The sequence below is a fragment of the Falco rusticolus genome, chromosome 2 (genome assembly GCF_015220075.1).
Source record: "Falco rusticolus isolate bFalRus1 chromosome 2, bFalRus1.pri, whole genome shotgun sequence".
In the NCBI taxonomy this organism is placed as follows: domain Eukaryota; kingdom Metazoa; phylum Chordata; class Aves; order Falconiformes; family Falconidae; genus Falco; species Falco rusticolus.
The window spans coordinates 9,690,535-9,704,029 of NC_051188.1; the positions used below are offsets into that span (position 1 = coordinate 9,690,535).

General features: G+C 40.5%; 1 protein-coding gene across 1 annotated transcript in view; it reads left to right on the forward strand.

The window, feature by feature from the left end:
• Window positions 1-4,502: 4,502 nt before the first annotated feature.
• TYR (tyrosinase) overlaps window positions 4,503-13,495 on the forward strand; it is a 49,390-nt gene continuing 40,397 nt past the window's right edge. The window contains exon 1 of the mRNA XM_037377492.1: window positions 4,503-5,419. Within this exon, the coding sequence (XP_037233389.1) occupies window positions 4,577-5,419 (843 nt within the window). The 5' untranslated portion in view covers window positions 4,503-4,576. The remainder of the gene's footprint in view (window positions 5,420-13,495) is intronic.

A 13,495-nucleotide genomic window follows, 5' to 3' on the forward strand; every position in this document is an offset into this window, starting at 1 on the left:
TAAAAGCTTGACTATAAATAGAAACTGAATATTTTCAATATTCAGTATTGAAATTAAATATATTTCAGTATAACTTGAGTAATGTTTAAATGCCTAGCTGCTTCAGGGTTCTTAATGATAAGCGGGACTCTTCTTAAATTTCCCCTCCCCATTTATCAGTAACCAGGAGAAGATTTTTCACTCTGGTTTTGACCACAACATAGTATCTATAACATGTGTCACTGTCCTACATCTACTCCTGTTTTCTTTCTCCTGGGGGCCAGGAGCCAGACTTGGCTCACTGGCAAACCACTGAGGAGTCTGATGGCTCCATCTGGCACACGGGTCATGGGGCAAGGGAAAAAAAATGATGCTTTGTTCTGCTGCTGCATGAAATGTGAGCTCAGCAGGAGCTCAGGAAAACATCTGAAACCAAGTGCCTTATGCAATGCATAAGGATGCTGATGCTGAACAGCAAGTAACAGGTAGGGATCAGAGAGCACAATCAGAGCCTACTGGTTTGTCAGAGCAAATTTCCTGGCTGATTCACACACTCTTTCCTTCCATTTATCAGTGCTTTCTTATTGTCAAAAGGTCCTTGTACTTATCCATCTCAAATAACCATTTTCCCCCCTCTTTTTTTCTTACCAGTTTTTCTTTCCACTGGAACAGAGCTGTGCCAACTTTTTCTACCCAGCCTGTATTTCTTCAGTTTTATACTTGGCTTTTAAAATAATTGCAATTAAAAATTATTCACCATTTTCCTGTCCCAGATTTCATTTTTCCCCCACTAAACATAGACAGCTGGACCTTAAAATCCCCACAGAATTCCTAAAAAGTGTTAATAAGCAGTATAGAGAGATACTTCCTTTGCAATCTTATCCAGCTATCAGAGTTTTTACAAACCTGCTAATATTACTTGAAACTTTGATTGCCTCAGTATCAGCAGCCCAGAATTGAAATTTCCTGTGACATTTTCCAAAAGGAAGAAATGGTCTTTTGAAGATCATCCCAGTCAAATCTAAGGAGACCAAGAATTATTTTGATGAGGTAATAACCCCCTTTCAATGCCATTATTTTTCTGGTGGGTTGACCTTGGCTGGACACCTGGTGCCCACCAAACTACTCTACCAGTCTCCTGCTCAGCAGAACAGGGGGCAAGAAAATAAGATGGGAAGAAAACCTTGTGGGTCAAGACAAAAGTTTAATGAAGCAATAGCAAAATTAAATAGCTCGTGCAGAAGTGAAGGAAGACAAAAGATGTTATTCTTTACTTCCCATCAGCAGACAATGTTTGGCCTTTTCCCGGGAAGCAGGGCTTCAGTATGTGCAGTGGTTGCTCTAGAAGACAAATGTTATAAATAACGAGTCCCCCCCTTCCTCCTCCTTTCTTTTAGCTTTTATATCTGAGCAAATGTCATACAATATGGAATATCCCTTTGGTCAGTGTGGGCCAGCTGTCTTGGCTGCGTGTCTCCTCCCAAGACCTTGCCCACCCCCAGCCTACTGGTGTGTGTGTGGGGGGGGGGGGGGGGGGGGCAGGGGGGGAAGGTTGGAGAGAGCCTTGGTGCTCAGCAGTAGCCAGAACACTGGTATGTTATCACCACTTTTCCAGCTACCAGTACAAGCACAGAACTATGAAGGCTGCTATGGGACTCAGCCAGACTCAATACCGGTTTTTATTTGGACTGTTTCTTTTCCTTGTCCATATCCACATTAGAAAGCCACAGGCTGTACCTATATGAAGTTGGTTTAGCGCTGCAGCATAGTGCTGAAAATCTGATCGTAACACCATAAGCAAGCCAGCAAGTGAATTTCAGGAACACATCTCACTAATCTGTGATTGGGGTTTTTCCTTCCAATAATTATTGACATCTCTATAAAGCACTTAAGGACCTTGTAATGAAAACACAAATTAGATTTTAGATACTGTCATTACTGTGCTAGCCTACTAGGCAAAACCTGATACTTTAATCTAGTTGCAAACTTTGCAGTGGAGTTAAGATTCGGGGACATGAGGCAGACCTCATGCTAGTTTGTTGTTGAAAGTTGCCTCTATGAGACCCAACTGTGAAGTGATTCCTGGTCATTTATGCTTTGGAAGCAAGGAAAGTTGGCTATGGCCACCAAACCCCTGTCTTCCATGTTCTTGGATAGAGAAAGTGGTGTGCCTTAGCCATGCTGACCTTATGGTCCACCTAGGATTGGCATACCTTAAATTAATAAGTCTTGGTCCATACTCAAATGGAAAGACCCAGGTAAGAGAAAAGGACTTCTCTGAGCATACGACAACATGATGCCAACCCACTGGCAGAACGCAAGGGAAAGAGTTCTCAGTCCAAAAGACTAATGTCAACTTACACGCAAACTTCATGCAGGTCTGATGTCTCTGTTAGATGAACAATGAAATAAAGAGTGCTGAGTTGGAACACAGGAGAGGTGGAGAGTCCCCTGAGGCTTTTTTAATGAAGGGAATTTTGCCCAGATGCAGCATGGGAGGTGTGACTGTCTCATGTTTTGGTGATTCTAGTGTCGCACATGGGAATAGGAACACGTATTTTATTACTTGTTTAATGGTTATGGCTGTTGATATATGGAAAGTTGAATTTCCCAACTACTGTCTGAATCACCAACAGTTACTTAAAACAGGGCTTGGCTCAATAACAGGTCAGGAAGGGCGCGTGCTGCTCCTCGGCCACATTTCTCATTCATACCCTTTCACAGGGGATTCATCTGTTAACCGGCTGCTTCAGAAACTTGTCACATGACAACTGTTGAGGCTCTAAATTATTTTTTAACACTGATCATAAAATCTTATTTGAATATAAAAACAGAGTATTGAATGTACTTGTGTGTATGACTGTCTGCCTAAATATATATTTGAGGGGTTTTCTGGTTTGCTCTTAGGCTCTAGCACAAGCCTTTCCTAATCCCTGTAGCTTTTCAGTAAAAATTAGAAAATATATATTGTTATCCTCAGAGATAAGTCCCTTTTCACATGTAGTAGTTTTGCACTAGCCTCCCCAGGAAGAACAGTAAATTAAATAAATTGCAAAGGTTTCCCAAAGAACTAGGCACAGAGAAAATAAAATAAATCAAACATGTAACATTTCTATGATAAAATCTGTTTTACACACCTGACATGGAAACCAGAGGAATCAGTCAAACAATAGTTAACATCAGCCTGTGGTAAGAAATATTTTTTTTAAAATCAATGCTTTTCCCTTTGCCCTTCTTGCTCCAAGCTCCCCCATCACAGGCTCCCTGGCAGCAGGACTCGGGGATAATCTCCTGGAATACCTGAGGCGTAGAAGCCAGCAGGATTAAGGCACCTCGTGCTCCTCAGCATGGCCATGTGATGACCTGCTGATCCCAGCAAAAGGCACCATTTCCCAGCAAAGTTATTTCATTTGCCTATACATTGTTCCTGCCCTGCCGAGATTCTCCCTAAACATAAGGAAATCAGTCACAATGCTTTTAGTAAAAAAAAATAATATCAACAAAACCACTTTTACTAATAACAGTGGCAGCTAAAAGAAACTGCATCATTCAGGTGCAATTTGCCCAGCAATAAAAGAATTGCTGTCCCTTTGCTCCAAGGGGCAGCTTCACAGAATATATAATTTCTGATGCCACCCATGCAGCTCTGTTAGCTCTGATCAGTCTAATGTATAAGAAAGGAGTGGGTGGTCTGGAGGCTGCCCAGTAATGTACCGAGCAAAGAACACAGATACGGTGTTTGCAAACGGCTTGATGGGAATATAACAGGAGTCAAGGTTTGTTTTCCAGGTCCAGAGGCATCTGCTTAAAGTGCTTTCTGCAAATCTCTTGGCAGGTGGCCAGTATTCTCTGTGGGGATTTGGGTGCAGGTTTTGGTGTGCCATTAACTGTCAAAGTGCTATGGATTTGAGGGGAACAAAAATTTAATTTTTTCTGGAAAACGTATTTCTTCCCTTGTGAAGTTACTTTGCCATATGTTGGTGTGGGAAAGGTAGCTTATATTGAAATACAAAAACGCCAAGCCAGGCCATTTATTCTGGTTGTGCCCTATGTTCACACTTAATCTGACCACATCAATTTATATTTGTCTTATCTTAAGAAAAGAGATAGTTTACCCCCAAATTGTTTATTTTCTCATTTTTAGGTTCACTGTGCTTATTTAACTCACCAGATCCTTCTGGGTCTTTTTTTAAACAATCATTTACTCTAAAGCATGTAATCAAACAAGGAATTTGAAGAGCCTGAAATTGTTTCTGAGTCCAAATTTTAATTTTACTTCCTCTCCAATTGCCAGAGGAAAGCAATCATGTGCTAGGCAGAAGATGAAGGTCTATAATAAATGCCTGTATTTTGAAACATGTAGGGGGTGGGGGAAAATGTCACTTGGCTTTTACCCAGAACATGTGATAACAAGATTAACCCTGAAGTGTATTTTGTGTGTAAATGCATCCAGGGTAGGAATGCGGAAGGACATTGGAGGGTCCACTAGAAGAGAAGTCAGCAGTGAAGCATTCCTGGTGGAAAGGAGAAATTTCTTTCACACCCAGGATTTTGCAGGGGTCAGAGAGAGCACTCCATGCACTGAAGCGTAACGCCAATGCTCTCCTGCTGCTCTGTGAGGATGTCGCTGTTTGCCATGGGTTTTCTGCTAGTCAGCCTTCAGCCATCCACCGGTCAGTTCCCTAGAGCCTGTGCAAATGTGCAGAGCTTGCTGAGGAAGGAGTGCTGTCCCCCCTGGAATGGAGATGGGTCCCCTTGTGGGGAGCTTTCCAGAAGAGGCTCCTGCCAGAACATCCTTCTCTCTCAGGCTCCGCTGGGACCACAGTTCCCTTTCTCAGGAGTGGATGACAGAGAGGACTGGCCCTCTGTATTTTACAACCGAACGTGTAAATGCGAAGGCAACTTCATGGGATTCAACTGTGGGGAGTGCAAGTTTGGTTTCTCAGGAGTCAACTGCACTGAAAGGCGACTGAGAACGAGAAGAAACATCTTCCAGCTCACCATCAGTGAGAAGGACAGGTTTCTTGCCTACCTTAACTTGGCAAAGAACACCCCTAGCCGGGACTATGTTATTGCTACTGGCACATACACTCAGATGAACAATGGCTCCAACCCCATGTTCAGAAACATCAATGTGTATGATCTCTTTGTGTGGATGCATTATTATGCCTCCCGAGACACACTCTTAGGTGGGTCCAATGTGTGGCAGGACATTGACTTCGCCCACGAAGCCCCTGGATTTCTGCCTTGGCATCGAGTCTTTCTCCTGATGTGGGAACACGAGATCCAGAAGATAACAGGTGATGAGAACTTCACCATCCCCTACTGGGACTGGAGAGATGCAGAGGAGTGTGTGGTCTGCACTGATGAGTACATGGGTGGCAGGCATCCCACCAACCCTAATTTACTCAGCCCAGCATCATTTTTCTCCTCGTGGCAGGTAAGGACAGGCCAAGGGGAAAGGGAATGGAATTGTCCTACCTGATGATAGGCACTTAAGTGTGGCACATAAGCTGGGAGCTTAGCCGTGCTGCATTCCCTTAGACATTCCTGGAGAGAAAGCAGGCACTTTAGAAAAAGAAAGCACATCAGATTTTATGTGGATTTAATCTTAATTTAGAGCAGTTTGTTTGTCTCTTTGTCTCTTCTTTCTCTGACTGTAGGATTTAGGCCACCTAAATTTAGGAACCTAAAATGAAGATGGAAGGAGGAAAGTTACATCTTTGTGCGCAAACATGGCTTTTAGCAGACTAAATAAGCTTGGGTCTGCTGGCAGCCAGGTGTGGAAAAGCAGGATTTATGTGCACAAATTGCTATAGCACACAACCATGGAAAAAGAACTGGTGACTGAATGATGGAAAATAGATGCAAAGAGTTTTCAGACGCTCTACCCCTCTCCCAGTGAATTCCTCCACCCAAGAGTTAAAAACTATCAGATTATGCTAATCTGCTCTCAATTTAAACAAGCAAATAAAACAAATCTTTAGAGCACAGAAGAAACAGCTGTGTAATTCACATCAGTAATTCAAAAGAAATATAAGAAGTAATCTTTGTTGCTCAAAGGAACTAAGAAGTAAACCCAACAGCTATTCCTTCCACTTAAAAGCACTGCAAATTAGACTGTAAACCAAAGTAAATTTAGATATTTACATGGGTGATGTTGTCTTATATAACTAAACTATACCATGCTGTTCTAACACTGAGAGTGTCTAGACTTTTTTTGTCTCTCCCTCATTACTGCCACATTGCCTAAAATACAGTGACAAAGGTCTATTAGCTTCCATAGACACACTCCATCATGACAATAGCAACAGTCGCTTCTGGCACTGAAATCTATGATTATATTGGTGTAAATCTATCTTTGTTCTATTTATTTCTGCAGCAACAGCCCAAATGAAGGCTGGACAGTTTTAGTGATTTAATGGAAAGTGAAAGAGAGAGAAGCTCCAGCAGCTCTGTGATATTCTGACATAAAAACCCCAGCAACTAACTGGGTTTACAGGGCTGGTTGTACTGTATTTGGTCTTGATGTGTGTCCTCTGAATAATATAGGCCACGTATGTCCCTGTAAATTCAAGCATTCCCAGATACTGTAACAGACCTATTTTAGGACATTCTCTGACACACGTTTTGTATGTGTAGACTGGTTCCCCCCCAGAAAGGTACTTTTCAGGGACCATTCCCAGGGGAATGTTTGCATGCTGCCACCCTGTTTGGGAGGCTAAGATGATTTTACTGGCATAGACATGGATTATTTCATGTCATTTGGCCTCAGTGCCCAGGAAATTTCCTGGCCACATTTAATTTACCAGTATAGGTACAGCCATAAAATAGATACATACATAAATATAGCATAAAATAGTTATAAACATGTCCTTTCATCCCATTTTCTAAGATTCTGCTCATTTCTAACTGTATGAATTTGGATGAACTCTGCTAACTTAATTAGACTATATTACCAGAACGAAGTGGATCTGATGTTCTGCACTAAGCTGAATAAAGGGTTATGTGAAAACGGTATCAATGTTACAGTGGATTAAACGAAACTAGAATTGCACTGGTTACATGTGTCAAGTGGAGCTATCAATACAGTATATTGGATGAAATAACCAAGGTAGTAGGAGGCAGGTAGCAAAAAGGAATCAGCAAGTTTCTAGCAGAATTTTCTAAAAGACCTGGAGGGGGTCAGATAGTTATGTTTAGCTCGGTTTTTTTCCAAAGGTCTTATTAATCACATCCAGATTTTTAGAATTTTTCCAGCCTGGTAATAAGTATCCAAAAGAATCTACAAGTAGCAATGAATAGACTTAAGAAACAGTCAGGTTTATAACTTCTCATTTACAGTCAGTTCCCACAAACGTATTCTGAAAATAAATTCTTTTATGAAACGAGTTGCTTTTAAAGATATTTCTGTATAACTTAAATAGGTGCAACAATAGAAATTGTGCTATGATTAAAACTTATTCAGTGTTAGTGTATGTATGTAAAAGCACCTAAGTAATTTGTGGAAGTTTTCCAAGTAATTTCCGAAGATGGGTGCTTACCACTTATATTTTTCATCCACTTCTTGAAATATTATGCTTTTATCAAAATTTCAAAAATAGGACTACAATAACTTTAGCTTCATAAGGTGTTTTTCCCCTTTAACACCTGCTATCTATGTATATCTCTGTTGTCTTATCTAGCAAAAGAATGAAAGATTGAATAGATCTGCATTTTCAGTCAGTGAGTCTAGGGTGAAGATACAACACAAACTCGTATTTCTTAATTAGACTTGAATCTAAATTTAAACAATTGTTTGTGATGGAATAACAGTCAATACAGTTCCTTCCAGTAGGACAAAGTAAGAGATCAGAGTCTCACCCCAGAAAATCAAAAGGGAACAAAAATAGCCTTAGTTTGAACCAGAAAACAGCCACAGATCTGCTGCAGAATACGCCGATTATCTGAGCTCTGTAGCTAAACAGCAAGAGGGAAAAAAAAAAAAAAAGGAAAAAAAAAGAAAGAGGAAGATCCAGAAATGTGAAGGAATTTAGGCTTTTAATAAGCATTCAAAATAAAAAGAGGGCAAGAGAAACCTCTTGAATATCACATCTATAATATGGTGTCCTTTTTAGAATTTTAAGTCTCCTTCCAAGGCATAATAAAACAATGCCTGCTATGATAGGAAACAGTTATAGATTTATTTAAAAAAAAGGTAAAATGCTTATTTGCAGAACAGCATCTCTCTCTTTTTTTAATCCCTAAAGAAAGGAGAAAATACTTTATTCCATTGAGAAGTTGCCATGGCAACATGGATACCCATGAATACATGCTGAAATTCTTGCTTTCGCCTTACTTTTTCTTCAATGTGCTGCTGTTAGCACTTAGCTGAGTGAATTATCTGTCCGCTTTTTTCTCATGACACTTCTGATTCCTGCCTCTGGTTTTACCAGCAGCACTATCAGGAATCTTTAGTGTTTTTATTTGTTTGCTTGGCTCATGTTTTAGGGTAGGTGGGAGGGATTTTCTCATGTTTTCCGTTACTTGTTTGTGATGATTCAAGGGTTGCATTCAGAATTAGGACTGCGTGACACCTACTAATGCTTTGCAGATTTTTGCAATTCCATGTTGACTTAATGGAAAGCTATATGGGAGATTGAGATGTGCATGCCATTTTGAGAGTTTTTAGGTTTAGTGTCCATTTCTATAATAATTCAAGATAATGGATTTGTTAAAAAATTAACTATTTTGCCTCACTTAAACAGTAGCAGGTGAAATTCTGCTTTCCTCGGCACCAGAACTAATTTGGAGAAATCACTGAAGTCAGTGGAGTTGCAAATGCATGAAAAGCTGCCTGCAAATAAAAGCAGGATCTGTCTGCTGGTAGTTAACAGTTTGGGGATCCCCACGGTGTGCCTGACAGATGATGAAGAAAGTAAAACAGGAGAATGTAAATGCTGTTTTGGTGTTGCTGCTGTGGTAAGCAGACTACACCACCAACTTTAGCCTCCTGTATTTTGTGTGTCCTAAAGGAAGAGTGACTTGAGAGAAGTAATTGCATGATGTGGAGAGCTGTCTGCTCTCAGAAGCGCTTCTCTAAGCCTGCAGCCAATTCTTTGTTGCAAGCATGGAGAATTTCCCTTAGCATTTCATTCTGTATCACCCTGCAGAACCACTTCCACAAATGCAAAGCTACTACAAAAGGGAAACAAGTTACACAAACAGAAAATGGATATAATCTGAACTAATAATGACAGTACTTTAGATCCGTTACATGAAGATATGACTTCATAAGAAATAGGAAATTCAGCTATTCAGATGCAGTTATTTAATTCTAAGCACAGTTTATCAGGGAGCTGTATTACTAGGGGAATCATCTGAGGGGATCATTTCAAGCACTATTTTATGCCCACCTTTAAAAGCTGTAGGAAATCTTGAAAAATAGAAACACCAGAAACCAACATTTCTTGATTCTAAAATCACCCAGTCTTACATCCATCAGCTTGTGGACACTCGAATATCTCTTGAACTCAATGACTTCCTTTTTATTGCAACTTAATAGGTTTTGGTGCCAGCTACAGGCTGGTAAATTAAAAAGCAACAACCCAAATGGAGCAAGTAACCATAAAAGAGGAGTTTATCAAGATTGGTCTACTAATGAAATGCTGACATGGATTATAAATCTTAAACATATCCTGTTACAAAAAGATAACTCTCCACATGCCATACCTCACTACCACAGCCTGAGGGAATCAGGATCTATGCACAGCAGGAGCAACCACTCGGCTATGCTCGGGCTTTTTATGCCACTGCAACCTCAGAGTAATTCCCCTTTTTCCATGGGATCACGAGTGAATGACAGCAGTCTGGCCTGTAGATGCTTGGTTGTTTTCTAGTACGTGTCCATGACTGCTCCAGAGTTGTGTAGTGTAAAAGATAAACATTTTCAAAGGTGTGTAAATTAATGGCTAAGGATTTTTTTTTTTTTTGTAATAGTTTTGTTAATAATTAACCAGAAAAAGAAGATTACCATCTCTCTGTAGAGAAATGTGTCTTAGTGAATTTGTAGTAGACATGGAGACGGTAACACTAACTGTACAGCTTGGAGACAGCCAGAAAGCAGGGGAATCACAGACTGCCAAACCTGAAAGTGTTAATGAATGTTTCAGCAGTAATTGATAACGGAGTTTCCTACTCCACCCTACCACCATTTTGAAGTGCTGAATGGGGTGTATGTTACCCACACACACACCCTCCAATCCCAGTTCTGGGCTGCCTCTGAGCAAAGAGATGAAACTCAGCCAGCTTTTACTAAAGGCTGAGAAAATACCTTGAAGGCCCTGGGTTTGTTTCAGTGCTGTCACTTCATGTTTGTCTCATTCCCTTTTAGCCTGAGTTTCACAGCTCATCCAGTTAATGCATACGCTGTAAGGGTCAGAAAGATAATTAATGACCTTATCTTGCACAAAGATGTTTCTTACAATTTATTTGAAGCTTTGCTTTCCAAATTTTCTTCGTTTCATTCAGTCCTTTTCCTGTTTTACCTTTCAATCCCTGCTGATATTCAGGAGTACATGAAGAAACAGATGTAAATATCCACAGTCTCTTAAAAACTTTTTGTTCTGCTATAGATAAATCACGTTTTAAAGTTCTGCCTATAAAAGCAAGCTTCCAAAGTACAGTTTGTTCTGTTGCAGGTTATTTGGGGATTTCCTTGCATTTTCCCAGTTTGGTGAGTAAAGGGTTTCTGGATGCTACTTAATTAGGATTAGATTATGCCAGGTCCTAATGCAGCCCAAACCCTAAAAGTTAAACCTCTTTACAATTGCCAAATGTTTTAAATCCAGTGTGAGGGCTGCACTTTAATGCTATTCCCAAGCAAAGATGTGAGAATAAATGGAGAAGGACAGAGAAAGGCAACAGATCAGTGGAAAATCCCTTTTGGCCACATAATGGGAGCCAATACTCCAGTTCAGGAGTCTAGACCTCATGTAGGACCAACAGGGACATGTGGGTGTGTCAAGGAGGGCCATGAAGTGTCCACATTACAACCTTAGGAGAGCTGGGTTGGGGGCCACAGACAAGCAAGTCATGTAGTTGCCCTGGCTGTAGTCTGAAATGGTTCTTTTAAGCTATTTTAACCTGGAGCATAACACCATGAAAACATGCTGGTAGTTTCTGGATGTGGGCAGACTTCTGCTCAGTGGTCTCAGAAGAGAAGCAGAGCAAGGGACAAGCTCTAAAGGAAGCAGAAGGGTGGATTAACCCTTTGAGTGGCCATATTTCCCCAACAAACTTTCTATGTGAGCAGCTTTTTCATTACCCTAGAAAATACCTTTTTCCAAGGGTTCAGGTATATATTAGCTGTATTGCATGGCCCTGTGAGCTCAAATCTAATAAGTACAAAAAAAACACGAAGAATTTGTCATCAAAACTCCCAAAGCTTTGAATTTAAAAATAGCAGACAAAGGACTGAACACTGCTGAAGACTCCTGCAATGCAGTTCACTTTATTTAAGCGCAGGGGCTGCTCTGCACAAGCAGTTGCGAACTAAAAGACAAGAGGGTTTCCCATTTGTGAAAAAGTGCGAGACAGCAACAACGCTTCTGTGCATTTACAGTCTGTTTGTTAAGAAATTATACAAAAAGCTGTGCTAAATATCTCAGCTGCAGTGCATGGAGGGATTTTTTTGCTGTGTGCTACATGGCCCGGGGTGATGCTGCACATTCTGGACTGCCATCTACTGGCATTTGCTCTGCTAACTACTTACATAAGCTTTTCCTCAGAGTATCTTCCTAAAATTTCGCTGGAGCCAGTGAATTTAAGCATGCAGAAGAGCAGGCACTCACTGCAGGTTGAATATGAAGCTTTGTCCGGGGTGAACTGAGAAATTTGTTCTGAAAAGGACCAAAAAAACCTGTGTTTTAAAACAGCGTGTTTCTAGTAGAAAGTACCCCCGATGAATGAAAAGGTGGCAGTGATGTGACCTATTTTGTGTGTGCCTTATGCAGATTGCATCTAGAATGAACCATTTGACTGACCTATGCCCCATTACCACTTACACATCATATTGATAGAACAGCAAATTATAGTTTCAGGATACACCCATAATTTATTTTACCTAAGTTACACTTTTCTGGAAAAACATCCTGGTTAATTTTATGGCCAGACCTTAATTTTTAGTCCAGAAAAAACAGCAGAAAGTCACTGACAAGTATTTTCGTTCCTGCCTCCTATGTTGGCGTTTTTTGACCATGAGTTGCCAAATGCCTTATAACATCCATCTTCTGTTTAGCATGGATTTGATTAGTCAGATAGTTAGTGAGGGCTACACAGACACACACATGGAAAACAAAAATTTAGCACTCTAACTGTTTATAAGCCTCATAACATTAACAGATGCATTACATCGCACCAAAATGGATCAACAGAACAAAGGGGAAATGTTCCTCTGTTTAGATATATTTGAGACTTCATGCTTGAAGATTCCCTGTTTGAAAAGCCAGCTTTGAAGGGAACATTATTCTTCTTTAAGACACAATAAATGGCTCTGGATATATCCCCAGGGCAGTAGGGAGATGATTAAAAGATAGGAGATGGCAGGGCAGAGAAGTCAGAGGAAGATATGGACCTAGCTAAAGTCCACAGGGAACAGAGCCAAACAGAAAATCCACGTGTATGTAGTTTCTGAGCCAAATGCCAACTGGGAAATGTATTGAGCTCCGCCAGCCAAGACACACTTGCCTTCTTCACTAATGAACTTCTAGGGACATAGGACTGTGCATTTTTATAAGCGATATTACTAGACCATCTCCTGAATCATCCCTTTATTTTTCTTCTAATGGGAATAAACTCCCTCAGTAACACAAACCAGTCATAAAAAAAAAGTACCATAGCTATAACCACAGGTTCCTCCCTGTCATTACTTCTCCTTTCTCAGTGGGGATTCTTAGAAGAGACTTCTTAGAGGCACAGTCCTGACCCACTTGGTGAGCTTCTGGGGGGAATGTGCACAGGAAACTGCTGGACAACTACCTGCAACCTCCAAAGGCACCTTAGTAGTTTCAACAAACTAGGGCAGATTTCAGCTAATAGAGCAGCCTCTAAGGATAAATTTCTCTGATAAGCTTTCTTACTTCCTCAAAAAAAGATGACAATGATTTATTCATGAGATTCATATTCATAAGAAACTTATCATTTAAGAATTCCAGATTCTTAAGAATCTAGGTTATATCACCAGCTCCATCATATGTTTTCTGTGAATTTGTGGTCGAATGACTTAGAAAAGATTTCATCTCATCTCCTTCCACTCATTCAAAAGTTCGTTAGGCAGCAGAGCAACTTGCCTTTGGCTCTGTCTTCAGTCACTTCAGAGGCACATCAGTGCCTCCAGGGTGTGATCCATCCTGTCCTAACGCTAAAGCAGAACATTAAGTCGAACACTCTTAATTTTGCTTCCCTTGCTAACTGCAGTCCAGAGACAGTTTCTGCATTGATTTTTTACACATTTTATTTCACTGACTTAGTCAATGGA